This window comes from Heterodontus francisci, chromosome 5, assembly GCF_036365525.1.
Source record: "Heterodontus francisci isolate sHetFra1 chromosome 5, sHetFra1.hap1, whole genome shotgun sequence".
NCBI classification, from domain to species: domain Eukaryota; kingdom Metazoa; phylum Chordata; class Chondrichthyes; order Heterodontiformes; family Heterodontidae; genus Heterodontus; species Heterodontus francisci.
The window spans coordinates 94280173-94297433 of record NC_090375.1 but is presented as its reverse complement, the minus strand read 5'-3'; the positions used below and the strand labels follow the sequence as shown (position 1 = coordinate 94297433).

At 43.5% G+C, this 17261-nt stretch overlaps 1 protein-coding gene across 8 annotated transcripts in view; it reads right to left on the bottom strand.

The window, feature by feature from the left end:
• Positions 1-17261, bottom strand: part of dtna (dystrobrevin, alpha) — a 437687-nt gene that overhangs the window by 64071 nt on the left and 356355 nt on the right. For all 8 annotated transcript variants that reach the window (XM_068031788.1, XM_068031787.1, XM_068031789.1 and 5 more), the window contains 2 exons: positions 8176-8289; positions 5248-5344 (listed from right to left, as the gene is read on the bottom strand). In XM_068031788.1, the coding sequence (XP_067887889.1) occupies positions 5248-5344; positions 8176-8289 (211 nt within the window). The remainder of the gene's footprint in view (positions 1-5247; positions 5345-8175; positions 8290-17261) is intronic.

The following is a 17261-nucleotide window of genomic DNA, read 5'->3' as shown; positions in this document are numbered from 1 at the left end:
GGGCCTCAACTTTTTACAGTTTCTCTCAATGACTTAGATGAGGGGAGTGATGGCATGGTAGCTAAATTTGCAGACGACACAAAAGATAGATTAGATTAGATTAGAGATACAGCACCGAAACAGGCCCTTCGGCCCACCGAGTCTGTGCCGAACATCAACCACCCATTTATTCTAATCCTACACTAATCCCATATTCCTACCAAACATCCCCACCTGTCCCTATATTTCCCTACCACCTACCTACACTAGTGACAATTTATAATGGCCAATTTACCTATCAACCTGCAAGTCTTTTGGCTTGTGGGAGGAAACCGGAGCACCCGGAGAAAACCCACGCAGACACAGGGAGAACTTGCAAACTCCACACAGGCAGTACCCGGAATCGAACGCGGGTCCCTGGAGCTGTGAGGCTGCGGTGCTAACCACTGCGCCACTGTGCCGCCCTTGTATGTGAAGAGGACATAAGGAGCTTGCAGACCGATATAGATAGGTTGAGTTAGTGGGCAAAAGTCTGGCAGATGGAGTATAATGTGGAAAAATGTGAAGTTGTTCACTTTGGCAGGAAGAATAAAAAAGCAGAGTATTACTTAAATGGAGAACGACTGCAGAACTCCAAGGTGCAGAGGGATCTAGATGTGCTAGTGCATGAGTCACAAAAAGTTAGTATACAGGTACAGCAAGTCATAAAGAAGGCTAATGGAATGCTATCCTTTATTACAAAAGGAATTGAAAATAAAAGTAAGGATGTTATGCTTCAATTATACAGGGTATTGGTGAGACCACATCTTGAATACTGTGTGCAGTTTTGGTCTCCTTATTTAAAGGAAGGATGTGAAAGTTTTGGAGGCAGTTCATTGGAGGTTTACTAGATTGATACCTGGAATTGTCTTATGAAGAAAGGCTGGACAGACTGGGCTTTTTTTCACTGGAGTTTAGAAGAGGGGAGACTTGATTGAAGTATATAAGATTTTGAATGGTCTTGACAAGGTGGATGTGGAAAGGATGTTTCCTCTTGTGGGGGAGTCCAGAACTAGGGGGCACTGTTTGAAAATTAGGGGTTGCGCTTTTAGGACAGAGATGAGGAGAAATTATTTCTCAGAGTTGCGCGACTTTGGAACTCTGCCTCAGAAGGTGGTGGAGGCAGGGTCAATGAATATTTTTAGGGCGGGTGTAGATAGATTCTTGTTAGGCAAGGGAATCGAAGGTTATCAGGGGTAGATGGGAGTGTGGAATTTGAGACACAAACAGATCAGCCATGATTTTATTAAATGGTGGAGCAGGCTAGAGGGGCCGAATAGCCAACTTCTGCTCCTAATTCGTATGTTGAAGATCACTGCAGAGCTTTCATCTACACAGCTGAAGTTTAAAAAAGACAATAAACTACTCGAGCGTGAATAAGAGCTTCCGTTCATGAAGCCACAGTATTAAAAAAAACATTAAAACCACTCCATTGTGAAGGACATAAAAAATTCTTTAAAAAAACCCCATTGAACAGCCTATTGAACAGTTGTGTAAGCAGTACAGGCTTAAGTACTGGAAGCAAGATAAACACACAGCACTAGCAAACACCTGCTTCAATCAAGAAAAGCAGCGAGTATAAATAAGAGAGTCTCTTAAAGGGGAAACAGTGCAGAGTCATAGAACAAGTCTTAAAGAAAATCTTAAAGCAAAACAACAGCAGAAATGTGGATACCAAATTTCCCAGCATGAACTGGAAGGCCTTGGATATCCTATCCGTGTTCCAACTTTTCAAACAAAGAATGCAGTTATTCTTCACAGACCAAATAATTGTAAAACCAGAAAAATAGGCTGTAAAAATACTAAGGGCAGTTGGAAATGAGGGATTACACAGAATCAACACCTCTGGACTATCTGACAAGGACCAGAAAAATCCCGCAAAAGATATGGAAAGAGTGAGAAAATCAGCTCCGCTTAAGAGAATATTTTAGAATTCCGCCTGGAATTGATGCCCTAGAGGGAACATACAGCAGGAATGAACAGACCAGTTTATCAGTAGATGCTGTAGTAAGGGCAACAAATGCGACTTCTCAGAAACTGAGCTGTTGGACCAAATAATAGAGCTAGTGATTGTATCGACACCCATCGACAGCATTTCAGAAAGACCTCTTGGGGAAAAAGAAAGGTCACAGCATTGATGTGCTGCTGGAAGATGGCAGGAAATATAAAGCCATTTTAGCTGGACATTAGCACCTGCAAGCACCAGGTGCAGCCAACAGTATCAGTACCAGAACCAGGTCGAAAAGAGCAAGCAAACTGTGTGTTAAGTGCAGTCTGTCCCACTCACAGCGAAATTGCCCTGCATTTCAAGACCCATGCAAGGCGTGCGGTGAAAAAGGAAACTGGGCCTGCCTATGCAAAAAATCTGGCTCCAAAGACATACCCAGAAGCCACAGCAGGACACAGACAAACAGAAGACAGGCACAGCAACAGGGCAACAGCAGCAAGGAGAGCACCAGAGGCCTGCATAAACGCAAGCCGATAACACAAAGTCCACAGCGAAACAGACCTGAGACAAACTCAGAGAGAAGTAATTTTCAGCCAGAAGACAGTGTTCCACATTGTGAACCTGACAAATCACGTTGCTGAAATCAAACAACTAGAAACTTTCGCCACCATTAACATCACATGCCCAAAGAAAGCTGGCAGACATACACTCAGGGTCAAGATTGACACCAGCGCTAGTGCAAATATCCTACCAGTCTGAATACTCAAAGATATGTACTGGAGTTGTTGGAAATCAATGGTACAACCGACAAATGCCAAGTTATCTCAATACAACGGGTCACCCATTTCTTGCAGTGGCACATTAGCAATTCAATGCAGCTATGACAAGTCGGCATGGAAACCACAAGAATTCTACCTAGTAGACACGGGCGGACCAGCAGTGGCAGGACTACCAACGTGTAAGGACCTTAACAACATAACTATCCACGAAAGCATTGCCAAAGGGAAATCTCCAAGGACCGGAACCTGCTTGCAGACTCTGACCAACATCAAACGATGCAGTCTGGAAATCCAGCAACAATACAACTATGTCATGTCTTCACTTCTGCTCTCTAGAGAACTCCCAGCACCAGAACAAGCCAGGACAGACAGGTACCTCCATGAGACCAAGTTCTCCTGCCCCAACAAGTCCTCGACCTTGAGCCCCAGACCTTCAGATGTGGAGCATGAGGAGAGGCGAAGGACATGCAATGTCCTGAAGAGGCAGAGGAGGAATGAGTTGAAGCATTGTCTGTTGGCTCTTTGAGATGCCGGAACTCTCCAAGAATGACAAGGTCTCAAAAGTGGTCATCTTGGGAAAATCAACAGAGTATATTAGCAGGCTGAAGGCAGAGCAACAGAAACTGAATGCAGAGAGGGAGAAACTTCAGAAAGAACAGCAACAGATGAGACGTAAATTCTCAGAGTTGTCAAACCACCAAGACAATATATGGACTTTTGAGCCTCTATACTTGTAAATTTCAAAATAGCTATACCTGTGTATATAATTTTGGTGTTATCTAATTTTATGTGTTTTTACTTTTAGCATGCGAGACTTATCTTTGGAAAGAAAGGGGATGTTGTATGATTGCCTTGAAGAGTGACGTCCCTTTAAGATGTTAGTATGCTAATGAGCCAAGTACCAGGATGGAGTCATGTGACTCAGAGCCAGAGTCACTCTGTAATTGTAACACCTAGAGTAAGATTTTGTAAATAGTTAGCTCTACTGTATATAATAGTCTCGCTGTAAATAAACCTGTTTGGAATCTTTAACCAACTCCACTTATCTCATTTATGTTGTATCAGACAACATAAAAGAACAATTACAGAGATGGCATGGGCTATGGGAGGGAGGGGTGGCATGGCATGGTAGAGAAGGATGGCATGAGAAGGATGGAATGGGGATGGCTGGGATTGGGAAGGAGGGGATGGTACTGGAGGGATGGCATAGGAAGGATGTAATGGCATGGGATGGGGAAGGGGATGGGAAAGATGGAATGTCATGGTATGGGGATGCATAGGAAGAATGGAATGGCATGGGAGGAGTGGGATAGGGGGAGTGGCATTGGAGGGGTGGCAAGGGAAGGAAGGAATGGCATGGGATGAGTATGGCATGGGAGGGACTGGATGGCATGATGGAATTGCTTAAGTATACTAATATGACTGTAAATGTTTTGCAGTATGCTGCCAGTTTTATATTAAAAAAATTCCCCTCAGAGCTGTGCAAAAAAAATGTTACAGCAGCAGGGTGGAGCAGCTTCAAGGAAATTCCCAGCCCATATTACCTTCCAAATCTCAGTGTAGGCAGGGCTAAAAATTATCGAAAAGAAATCCATTATCCTACATATGTCGATTAAATTTGCTAATGGCTAACTTCCCACACTGTGCAATTGTTTTGCTGTGAAATACCTTTAAGTATAAAAGAATAAAAAAAAGACACTCAAATGGGGAAAAAAACTGAGAAGTGTAGAGGAAGTAAGGGACCTTGGAGTGAATGTCCACAGATCCCTGAAGGTAGCAGACAGGTTGATAAGGTGGTTAAAAAGGCATATGGAATCCTCTCCTTTATTAGCCGAGGTATAGAAAACATGAGCAGGGATGTTATGCTGGAACTATATAACTCATTGGTTAAGTCACAACTTGAGTATTGTATGCAGTTCTGGTTACCTCATTACAGAAAAGATATAATTGCACTAGAGAGGGTACAGAGGAGATTTACGAGGATGTTGCCAGGACTGGAAAAATGCAGCTATGAGGAAAGGTTGGAAGGCCTGGGGTTGTTCTCCTTGAAACCGAGAAGGCTGAGGAGAGATCTGATTGAAATGTACAAAATTTTGAGGGGCCTGGATAGAGTGGAGGTGAAGGGTCTATTCACCTTAGCAGAGAGGTCAGTGACGAGAGGGCATTGATTTAAAGTGATTGGTCGAAAAATTAGAGGGGAGATGAGGAAAAACGTTTTCACCCAGAGGGTGGTGATGATCTGGAACTCACTGCCTGAAAGGATAGTTGAGGCAGAAACCCTCAACTCATTCAAAAGGAGTCTGGATATGCACCTCAAGTGCCGTAATCTGCAGGGCTATGGACTAAATGCTGGAAGGTGGGATTAGAATAGGTCGATAATTTTTCATCTGGCAGACACAATGGGCCAAGTGGCCTCTTTCTGTGCCTTAGACTTTCTATGATTCTTTCAATCTGTTGCATTTTGTTAATTGGGCTTTTAATTTACCCATAGAATGACCTTACTTTCAGTAACTTCATCAGGCCTTCCAGTTGAACCATTAATTCTCGGCGGCTTTCTTGCAGTGCTGACATTCTTTGTTCTAATTCGTCTTTTCGCTGCCTGTGAAGTGTACATAAAGAAATGACTTTTAATCTAACAGCTCTGTCTGAAAGCAAAAACATGAAAAACCAAGTTTAATTTTTTTTAACCATGTGCCTGTCTTAAAAGAAAAAGTAAACAAATAAGAATAAAATTTTAAAAATGACAATCATGCTGTGAAACTGTTGAACTCAATGTTGAGTCCTGAAGGCTGTAGAGTGCCTAATTGCAAGATGAGGTGCTGTTCCTTGAGCTTGCGTTGAGCTTCACTGGAACACTGCAGCAGGCCAAGGACAGAAATGTGAGTGTGAGAGCAGGATGGTGAATTAAAAGGGCAAGCAACCGGAAGCTCGGCGTCATGTTTGTGGACTGAGCAGAGGTGTTCCGCAAAGCGGTCACCCAATCTGCGTTTGGTCTCCCCAGTGTATAGATGACCGCATTGTGAGCAGCGAATACAGAATACTAAATTGAAAGAAGTACAAGTAAATTGCTGCTTCACTTGGAAGGAGTGTTTGGGGCCTTGGATAGTGAGGAGAGAGGAGGTAAGAAGGCTGGTGTTACACCTCCTGTATTGCATAGGAAGGTGCCGTGGGAAGGGGACAAGGTGCCGGGGGTGATGGAGGATTGGAACACCCTTCGCAACACCCTCGTTCAGCCATTTAAGTTGCAGTCCCATCGCATTGTCACGGCAACCTGCCTTGGAGTTTTCCCACCGCTAACTATATTCAGAACTGACGTCACAATGGCAGATTTCCAGGCAGGCAGAGCCGTCGCTATTCTCTGGCCACCAACGCCTCCAATCCCGCTCCTAACGGCCTCACTAAATTCTACCCCCTGTGTGCAGAGTGCCATTGAAATTTTATCTGCAACAAGCAGTACTGTTAAGGCAAAATCCAAAATAATATTTTTTCCCCTTAATGCTACCGTCAAGTGAGGATCATATGGTCACAATAACAACCAATTGGACAGTTATTCTTGAGTTAACAAAGAAAGACGTTAATTTTATTGTACCTAAACCGAACTAATATAATAATGAACAACATGCCAACTTTCACACACACACAGGTTCCTTCTGGGAAAAGATTGATTGGTTGAGTTAGAGTCCATTAAAAAAAAGTTTGGTGATTCCGCTGACTTCCAGTTGAATTCAGTGGTCCTGAGGCTTTTAGTTTGAAGAGGTAGATGACTGGTTCGGTGAGTCTGTTGGAGATAGCGATGCTGATGATTTCCTCCAACGAGGTTTCTGATTGTAGCCGGAGTATGCAAAGGTGGTCAGTCAACAAGCAGAATTTGAAAGCTTTCAAGCTGGAATGGAGAGAGAGAGCGGGACCCCCACTTAGGGTCTGCACATGTCAAAGTCCAGTTGCTTCTCCTCTGCTGCTAAGAAAACACCAGTTTAAAACCACATTGGGGAGGGGCTTGTCACATGACAGTAACTCAGTCATTCAAACATAGCAGTTAGCAATATTTCTCTGCTTGCTGAAAGAGCATGTAGTTCCTTTAAAATTCCTGGGTCTTGGTTCTTGCTGGGAAATGCCGAGACATTTCGTCTCTCACCTCACAAGCACTGCAGTGTAGGATACAGTGTTGCAAATTAAGTTACTATCTTAAGCTGAAAGGATGACTTTGCTGGCAGCTTGTCTTTTTAAAAAGATATGAAGTTATATCTCCAGTCAGTGAATTAAAGAAAATGATCTTTCAATAAAACACATTGGCGTAACATAAGTCTTCTGTTCGTTCATTCATTGGTATCATCTTCTTCCCAGAAGGTTTACTGTCATGGATTTCCACATCTGGTTGTTGTGTGCTGCCCTTACATATTCTGCATAGGTCAACTGCATCCAGTCCATTATATCCGTCATCAATTTTTTTCTCTGCTTCCCTCTCCTATGTTTTCCGGCGATCTTTCCTTCCAATAATTGTCTCTGTCTACCTTCTGCTCTAATGACGTGACTGAAATATTGTACCTTTCTCTCTTTGATTTATGCAGTAATTTCCTCTTTTCTCCAGCTATTTCCAGCACATCATTAGTCTTTCTGTCTGTGTAGAATATGCAAAACATCCTCTTATCTGTCCACACCTCAAATGCATTCAGCTTATCAATAGTCTCTTTGTTTGTTGTCCATGTCTCCAAGGCACATAACAGAGATGACAAAATGTAGTACCTCAGCATTCTTTTCCTAAGATTCAGGTTCAGTTTCTTTGATTTTAACACGCTCTTCATTCTGAGAAAGCTGGTCTTGGCTATCTCAATTATCCTTCAGATCTCACAATCACACTTCCCATCGTCTGTGATAATCTGCCCAAGGTATGTAAACTTTTCACTTGTTCAAGGACTTGTCCGTTTACTTCAATTTTCACTTCCAATCAGCAGTGCTGGGACTTCATAGTGGCTTGTTAGACAGCTTTCCAATCAAAAAAGGAGTGTGCCAGGGATGTGCTTTGTCCCAAAACTGTTCAATCTGTACACTGAAGCTACCTTCAAAGACACGGAAGATCTACCAGGTTGCAACATTGGTGGGTTGAACATCAACAACTGGAGATATGCAGATGACACTGCACTGATTGCAGAATCAGAAGAGGCACTACAGGAAATTGTGAACAAAGTTAATGCAAGGTGTGTGGAACATGGATTAAGAGTGAATGTGAAGAAGACCAAGACAACGGTGATCTCTTCTGTAGGAAGTGGAAAAAATTTCCTGCTGCAGCAGAAGTGGAGTTTGAGGAGGGGGTACGAAAACAGAGCAGGGAGAAAGTTGGACAGAAAACTTTAAAGTGGAGAGCACCATAGCCAGCGACTGACTTCATCACTGGGCTAATTTTCAATTAAATTACATTTTTCAATGAGTTACCTGAGGAGCCGGAGTTCCGCTAGCAGGGTGGGGTTCTGTTGTGCCTTCTCAGGTGTGGGTTGAGATGCCTGCTCGTGTTCAAGCCTCAATCTCTGTATTTCTTGCAGGATTTCTCTGACAAAAGACAAACGGTTTTGTGGATTTATATCATTATAGACAAATGAATACAGGATGTAGGGAATAACTGCAGGAAGCAGTGCCATTAGAATGTTTCAGAACTTACAGTCAAATCACATCAGATCTTTTAGTCAACAGGTCTTTGCACTGAAGTACTAGCTTGGCTCAGTTCCTGGCAGGCTTCCCTCTAAGCTAGAGGGTTTATGGACCCACAGCACAATCACCCACAAATTGGATTCCAAATTGGTAATCAGTTGGAAGGGGCACATGATTGTTGGTGTGGGAAATGGAAAATATTCCCACTGATGCACTAGACAGTACTCTTCTTGGTTGACATTAAGATTAAGATAACTAAAAATGCCTAACTGTGAACATATACCACATGGCATATTAACATATGTAACTAAAGAAGCAGCTTGCCTCAGCTGCTAGCAGTCTTGCCTCAAGGTCACAAGGTTGCGAGTTCACATACTAGGTTTCAGGATATAATCTAAGCTGACATTGCCATGTAGCACTGAAAGACTGTTGCTTTATCAGAAGAAATAATAAACTAAGGTCCTGCTTTTCCCTTTCAGTCAATTTGCTGACTAATATCCTGCCCATGGTGAACACAAACTTGCCTGATTTCGGAATATATTTTTTGCCTTGTTCATAGACCTTGACTAGAACCTGGGTCTCCATTTTATAAGGAGAATAACAAAGGATTGTAATGCAGCTGAATTAAGGAAAACATTAGCAAACCCATGTGAATGTGGTATTAACCCAAATATTCTATTCTCATTCAACAAATGAACAATAAGTCTGGAATTCATGCATTTAAGATTAACAGTTTATACTTATTTTCCCTGTTTCCACACACTGGGCTGAATTTTACTGGCCCGTCGGCACCACAGGTTGTGGCGTGGGGGCTGGTAAAATTCTGCGGGGAGAGGCCTGCCTCGACCCGTGAGGTCGAGAAGGGCCCACCGCAAATTACCGGTGGTGGGGGACCTCGGTGCGGCCCCCTTACCCCTGCGCTCGGCGGTGGCACCCCAATCACCATATGTAAAACGATACAGATTATGCAGCCCGCCACCTCTCCATGGACGCCTCCGGATTTTATGTTGAAAGGTGGCCATCACGTGCCTTTCTGTTCCCGAACAGAAAAGCCGGCGGGTCATCAGAGGCAGCAAGTTCCGCTACAGAAGGTAAGTTCCATTTTCAGGGGTCTCGCTCTGCATACTGGAAAGGAAGGGGGGGTGGGTATGCTGGGGTCTCAAATCAATAAAAGGCTTGTAGACACGATGTTATCAAGAGTTGGGAAATTTCCAGAATCATCAACATCAATTAGCTACTTATATTCCCAGAGGGTCACAGAGACCTGAAAAGCAGTTTAACACTTAAATAGCTAAGTGTTTACAGCTTACTCCAAAATGTTTTGTAAGACCGAGATCTGTACCAAAACTCATGATGTAATTTATATAAGAGAATGCATCTGTTTCATTTTGGAACACATGAAAATATAAGAATTATACACAGAAAATATAGGCCTAAACAATCAGGGAGGGTGAAAGTCAGAAACCACGACTGTGTAAACTTCACTTTCTCTTAACTCACATGTGACATTCCAAGTAGTAAATATGCAATCTATATAATCATGTATGAAAAATTACATTCCAGCCTGAAGCTATTATAAAATGATATTCTCAATACTGAAATCTCTTTCAAACTAATGTTCCTTAATGTTTGGTTTCATTTGCCTTTCCCCCCATGATCTACACCCAGCTGACTGAACATGTACAGTAATTTACTGACTGGCAGTGTGATGAAATTGGCAAAAACAGCCAATTCAAGTTTAGTTGCAGTACAGATTAAGCTTGAAGTTGCTTCATCCCACCTAATAATTTAAAGATGGTCAACACCACATTCTGTGGTTCTTCACATCAATCTGGTTGTCAGCATAAACTGCACATCAAAAGACAAAGATTACAGTCAACAGGCTATTTCTTGTAACTACGCTGGAATGAATACTTTAAAAAATGGAATTTTCCATTTATATTGTTAATTATAATCTGGAGAGCTTCTGGTTTGCAGGTAGATTTGTAATGGAACGGCCTAATCAGAAAGTACTACAAATACAGCACAAGAGGAAAAGATCTAAATGAAGGCATCAATTTCCATTGATCTATGAGGTACAGCACATTATGGCCTGAATGACAGCAGTCCACTCTTCAACAGTGAGGTAAGTATTTCTTTGACAGCTGTCAGGAAGCTGGTGCTGGGGCACTTTAAATAGGGCCCCAGCACCTGCTGCACAGCTGTCAAAAGGTTCCTCACTGCGCCGAATATCCTGCCTCTCCCCACATAATATTGGGGGGGTGGGGGGGCGGCTCGGCGCAGTGATGCTAATGCGTAATATCGCAGGGGCTCTGCGGCGGCCGCTGAATGCCAAGTTCAAAGGGCGCTGCCGTAGAGCGTGGCGACCAAATAAAATTCAGCCCACTGTTTGCATTACCCACTCCTATGTCAGGTGTAGAAGAGGCTAAACACAGTATAAAGCTCTTTGTCCTTTTTTTGATTAAATTCAGTATAAACACTGTTACGAACAGGCAGTAAATTTATTTTTTCCCACTGATCAAATTTCCTTGTTTTTTTTAACCACCTGTCTGTAAACTAATTAGTGATTGAATTTCCTTCCCTCCCTTAAACCCTAATAATAAATGTTCAACAACACAGATTTTAAAGTTAAAACAAAGAAGTAGGGTTTATTAACACACTCTTAAACGTGGGAAGGGGTTTACCTTCACTATGAAGACTTAAAAACATTCAGGGAAAGGTTAAGGGCATTAAAAAGGCAAGGACATTTATTAAATAGAAACTTATCTTAACTATCAGCTAATATGGATTTCAGTTAAAAGTAGTGTCCATGAATATCAAAAAAAGCGTCCAAAAGTTGGAGACCAGCGATTAGAAATGCTGAATAGAGGAGGAGCTGTTGGAGGTATCTCTTCTCTTGCAAACTTCTTTTTCTTTGCTCCCTCAAAGGTAATAATGGAGACTGTTAAATTGCTGATGTCACCTCACTGTAGACAGAGAGGAAATTGGTAGAAATCAGACTTTTCTGTTGTTACTTGCAGCTTGTCTTGTTGATTTTACTTGCTGGATTTGTCAAAGTGAGGCTTCTCTTTCATTTTTTTTTCTTGTGGAAAAGGCCTTAGACAGAGGTCTATGCAGCTTCAGGCAGGCTGTGGCTTCTTCCAGGGAGATGTGTCTCTAGCCCATGGCAGCTGTGTATTCAAAGACAGGCTGTACTCACAAACGGGTACAGTTTCGAGTCCAGGCAGGTTGGATAGGGATCTCCTGGGTCCTAAAGCTAGACCCTTTTCAAGTGGCTGTCCCACCTGACCTCTCTACTCCATTTTGACAATCAGACACAGAAGTATAAAGTTAAAACATGCTGTATAAAATAGCAGCTGACATTAATACTCAAATGCACAACATCATTTACAAGGAGTTCTCATCCATTCGTGACACCTTTACCTCTCGGGGGGAAAAAATGAATTCTATTAAATTTTTTTCTTTACGTGGTTTTCACTGAAAAGAAATAAAGTCATAAAAGGGTTTTCATTCATTCGCTCATTCATACTTAAATGCTTGCTAAAATCTGGTGGAGCTAATACAGGCTCATTCACAAAGATGGCTTTCAATTTTTTTTTTAAACACCTTCTGGCACGCTTCTGTCCATATCACCTTTGCTTTTTGTGTTGGTGCCTCTATTAGTGGGGCAGCTAGAGTGCTAAAGTTTGGGACCAGCTTTGGGTTCTCAATACGGCACTGTATGGATTCCCCAAGCTGCAGACATTAGTGTCCAACACAGTGGAATAATTTCTAGAAGGCAAGATGTCAGCAGACCTTCCTGCTTTCAGCATTTCTTCCCGAATAGTGTCGGGTACAGGTACAATGAGAAAACTAGCAGGGAAAGAGCAAATCCCATTGTTCCCTTGGTTCAATGTCTTCAATTTCTGTTCTGATTGCTTGACGCTATTCCGATAAAATTCAGGTTGGTCTGTGCTCTTTCTGTTACTGTATGTACAAGCAGATTCACCAAGCCGGATGAACTCACTGATGAATTCAGATCCACCTCCATCCCAGGTAGGAACAGAAGATGAGCAGGCTTTTGGTGAATGTGCTCCTGCTCCAGGTACTCTCTGTTTGTACGAGTCTCCTAAGTCCTCTTGAAGCACACCTCTAATTATAGATATGGCTTCAGTGGACAGCAAGTCAGGGTCACCTGGGGAAAGCCTCGATAATGTCACCTTTGTAGGAGTGTTTTCACACATTTCTGGCAAATTATGGACAATGGATGCTGGTTCCACTTTCTGACTGCCCATTAATGTTGTATTTGCTCTATGAGCGCTAGTCTGATAACTGGTCAGATGTGCACCTTGGACTGCAGACCTATGATCTGCAGGGTCGTAAGGAGTCTGGTATGGGTCCATTCGGCTTCGGGACCAGGACAACAGGAAAGCTCCAACCACTTCATCCAGGCTCGACTACATCCTTATCCAGCATGTGCTGGATTTCCTGTCTAACTTGAGCTAGCTTGTCGGGGCTCAGCCAGCAAGGGTCCCGCCTGACTGGTGGCGTGTCTCCCACATCCATGCCGTGAACCGCTTGGGTGGTATGCCCTGGCTGATCTTTACAGGTCTCTTTGAAACTTTTAGCAGGGTGGACATGCCCTCTCGCTGCTTTTGTGTTAGGTGCGTCAGTTGGGTGGTTAAATCTTTTAAGACTTCAGCGTTTGCCAGTTTGGTAGCCGGGGGCTTCAACCGGGGTCTCCTCCTCCTCGACTGACTCCTCCTGGCTGCCCTCAGCTATTTCCACCCTCTGGCAAACACTCACTTGTTGACTGGGCTTGGTTTTGGGTAGTGGTCCCACTCAGTCTATCAAAATTTGGTCAAAGGGTTCGCCGAATGCTGGAATGGGTTTGAGGGGGGCCTGTTTGAGGGGTTTGCCTGCAACCTGGCAAGCATGGCAGATTTTGCAATATTTGGCCACTTCAGACTGGAGGCGAGGCCAGAAAAAGTGTTTGCTTACTCGGGCTAAAGTTTTCCGAGTATCCACATGTCCAGCCATCGGGATAGCATCAGCTATCCGTAAAATCTCTTGCTGGTATTTTGGGGGCACTACAATCTGGTGGAGCACTGTCCACTCCTCCCCGCAGATCTCCTGGGAGGTCTCCACTTTCGCATTACTACCCCATCTAGCAAGTAGTAACACTCAGGGATCGGGGTGGCCTCTGGCGCAGAACAAGCAGTCTGTGCTATGTGCTTTATTTCAGGATCTGCCTGCTGGGCGTCAATTAGCGAGGCTCAGGTGAGCAGCTCTTCCTCTTCAGATAGGTCCTTCAAGAAAGTTTCAGCTAACTGGCTCACCCAGCTGGGCACTGGTTCCCTTTCCAATAATCTGGTCTGTCTGGCTGGGGATCGAGTCACTACACAATCGGGGAAGATCCCTGGTACTTCCTCCTGTAGTTGTTCTGTTTCTCTGGTTTTGTTGGGCTGGTCCAGGATTATAAGGGTTGCTATTATCTTGCAACCAGCAAAATTATTTCCCAGTAGAAAGTCTATCCCTGCTATTGGTAATTTTGGCACAATTTCCATGGTTATGGGGCCTTAGACTAGGTCACACTTTAGGTGGACTCGATGGAGGGGAACAGACAGGTAACTTTCTCCCACTCCACTGATCAGGGCCTTGGCTTTCATGGAGGTTTCAAGGGGAAGGCTTCGGCTGTTCCCTAACATTATGGACTGAGTTGCCCCAGTATCCCTGAGCAGTACAATGGACTTGCTCATCTCCTGGGAAGGGGAGGGGGACACAGTTCCTTCCAGGATAAGACTCCAATAACTCTCAGGGAATTTGTCTGGACCAGCAACGCATAGGGAAATACCCTCAGAGGGTCTAGGCTCTTCTGTGAGGGCCTCTGTCTGTCTTGCGATGCTCTTTACTGGGGTATCCTCCTTGGGACCGGTCTTGCGGAGATTTATTAGACCCACTGGCTTTCCCTTTAGCTTCCAGCATTCTGGCCTGGAGTGAACCACTTTATTGCAGTGGAGCACACTGGTCTCCAGGGTTTCTCTTTGTGGGCTTGGGGTGGACTCTTTGCACCCTCGTTTGTACTCCCCTTTCCAGGTGTGGCTCCCTCTTGATCTCACTTTCCCTTCTTATTCCCCCACTCTTTTTGGGGGGTGGCTTTGGAAGGATCTGCCTGAGTTGCCAGGCCTATGTGTGAAGTCACAGCTATCGGCAGCAACTGCGACCTCTCTATCTGTCCGGAAACTCTGCTCCTCTAAGTGCACTCTCTAGTTTGGGGGCGGGGAGGGGGTGGTGGTGGTAGGGAATTTGAAACTCCTCCAGCAACATTAGCTCGCGTAATTCCTCATAGGTGCGCAGTATTTTTACAGATCAGACCCACCAGTTGAAAGTGATTTGCTTTCGCCTTTCGAATTCCAAATAAGTCTACATGGGTTTCTTTGAGACCAACTCATAAGCACTAAGGATGGCAGCATTGGTCTTATTTTTTATTTATTTTTTTTATTTAGAGATACAGCACTGAAACAGGCCCTTCGGCCCACCGAGTCTGTGCCGACCAACAACCACCCATTTATACTAACCCTACAGTAATCCCACATTCCCTATCACCTCCCTACATTAGGGGCAATTTACAACGGCCAATTTACCTATCACCTGCAAGTCTTTGGATGTGGGAGGAAACCAGAGCACCCGGCGAAAACCCACGCAGACACAGGGAGAACTTGCAAACTCCGTACAGGCAGTACCTAGAATTGAACCCGGGTCCCTGGAGCTGTGAGGCTGTGGTGCTAACCACTGCGCCACTGTGCCGCCCATAATTAGCAGATATTTCAGGGGTCAGCATAGAACAGACCTCTTGAGCCTTCCCTGTTAAGTGACCCTGAATCATGATGTCCACATTTCTTGTGGCCATCGTAGCTGTCCCACTACCTTCTCAATAGTAGCAAAAAAGGATTCCATCTCACTCTCTTCAAATTTTGGTATGAACTTAGCATACCCAAGAGCCTCAAAGAGCCTGATCCTGGGTTAGGGAGATTTTGGCGGTTACCAGGTGAAGTGAGATTTTCCCTAGCAGCCTCCAGCTGTCTCGCCTTTCTCTTTGCTTGAGCCCTTAGCTCCATTTCCAATTTTTCTGGTTGGAAAACCCTCTCTCCTTTTCTTTTTCCTCTCCTCTTCTCTTGCCTGAAACTCCAGTTGCATCCTGAGTTTTGCCAGTTCCAAACTGGCCATGCGAGATGTGTCAGATTCAGGAGTTAATCCCTCATCTACCTGTTCTGTAATGGGACTGTGTCCTAGGTGCTCAACCAGCACTTTTGGGACCTCAGTTCATTTCACCTTTCTGGGCAGTTTCACTGGTATCTCCCCAGCTACAGTGTTTAACTGGTCTGTACTCAGGGTTGTCAGCATTTCAGCAGTTACATCACCTTGCTCCAACAACATCTTTGAATCAAAATGTGCCATTTTCTAATGTTAGAGTAAGAAGTTTCTGCTGCAGTCATTTATTTGTTTTAACAATCTTTTCAGCTACCAGATTTTCCCCTTTTGGCTTCCAATCAGTTTTTTAAAATTTCTGATTCAGCTCATTTCTTATATTTGGTCTTTCGTGGGTCTATCAGGAGACTTGAGCTCCCAATTTCTATGTTATGAACAGGTAGCTAACTTATTTTTTTCCCTCTGATCAAATTTCCCTGTTTTTTGTTGACCAGTTGTCCGTAAATAGATTAGTGATTGAATTTCCTTCCCTCCCTTAAACCCTAATAATAACACGGATTTTAAAGTTAAAACAAAGAAGTAGGCTTAATTTACATACTCAAATGCGGGAAGGGGTTTAACTTCGCTATGCACACTTAAAAACATTCAGGGAAAGGTTAAAGGCATAAAAAAAAGGCAAGGACATTTATTAAATAGAAACTTATCTTAACTACTAGCTAATATGGATTTCAGTTAAAACTAGTGTCCATGAATATCAAAAAAAGTGTCCAAAAGTTGGAGATCACCGATTAGAAATGCTGAATAGAGGAGGAGCTGTTGGAGATATCTCTTCTCTTGCAAACTTCTTTTTCTTTGCACCCTCAAAAGGTAATAATGGAGACCGCTAAATTGCTGCTGTCACCTTATTTTAGATGGAGAGGAAATTGGTTGTTACTTGCAGCTTGTCTTGGTTGACTTTACTTGCTGGATTTGTCAAAGTATGGCTTCTCTTTAATTTTTTTTTCTTGTTGAAAAGGCCTTAGACACCTTCAGGCAGGCTGTGGCTTCTTGCAGGGAGATGTGTCTCTTGCCCACGACAGCTGTGTAATCGAAGACAGGCTGTACTCACAAACGGTTACAGTTTCAAGTCCAGGCAGGTTAGATAGGGATCTCCTGGGTCCTAAAGCTAGAGTCTTTTCAAGTGGCTGTCCCACCTGACCTCTCTCCTCCATGTTGACAATCAGACACAGAAGTATAAAGTTAAAACATGCTGTATAAAGTGGCAGTTGACATAATTTACAAGGGGTTCGCATCCATTCGTAACAACACACAGAAATAAAGATACACATAGTGGCCTAGAAATTCCTTGTGGTAAACTGCAACACTTTTACTACAATGCGTAATGAGTTGCGCCTGCTGATGGTCTGGAGAGGTGTTTAGACTGGACTTTTGTGGGTCAATTCATTTCCATATCCACTGGAATAGTGATTGGCACAAAACCCACACAAAATGGTAGTAATCTGATAGGAATGGAAATAAGATTGCAGCCTTTAAAAAAGTCACTTTGGCTGAAGATTGAAGCAGGAGGCTGGAGGAACAACAGGTAAGTGAGAATAGTGCTTTGCTCAATGAGTTGACTATCAAATAACTGAACTGGACATCTTAAAAAACTATTCTTGTGCTTCTTTACAAGAATGTTTAACATA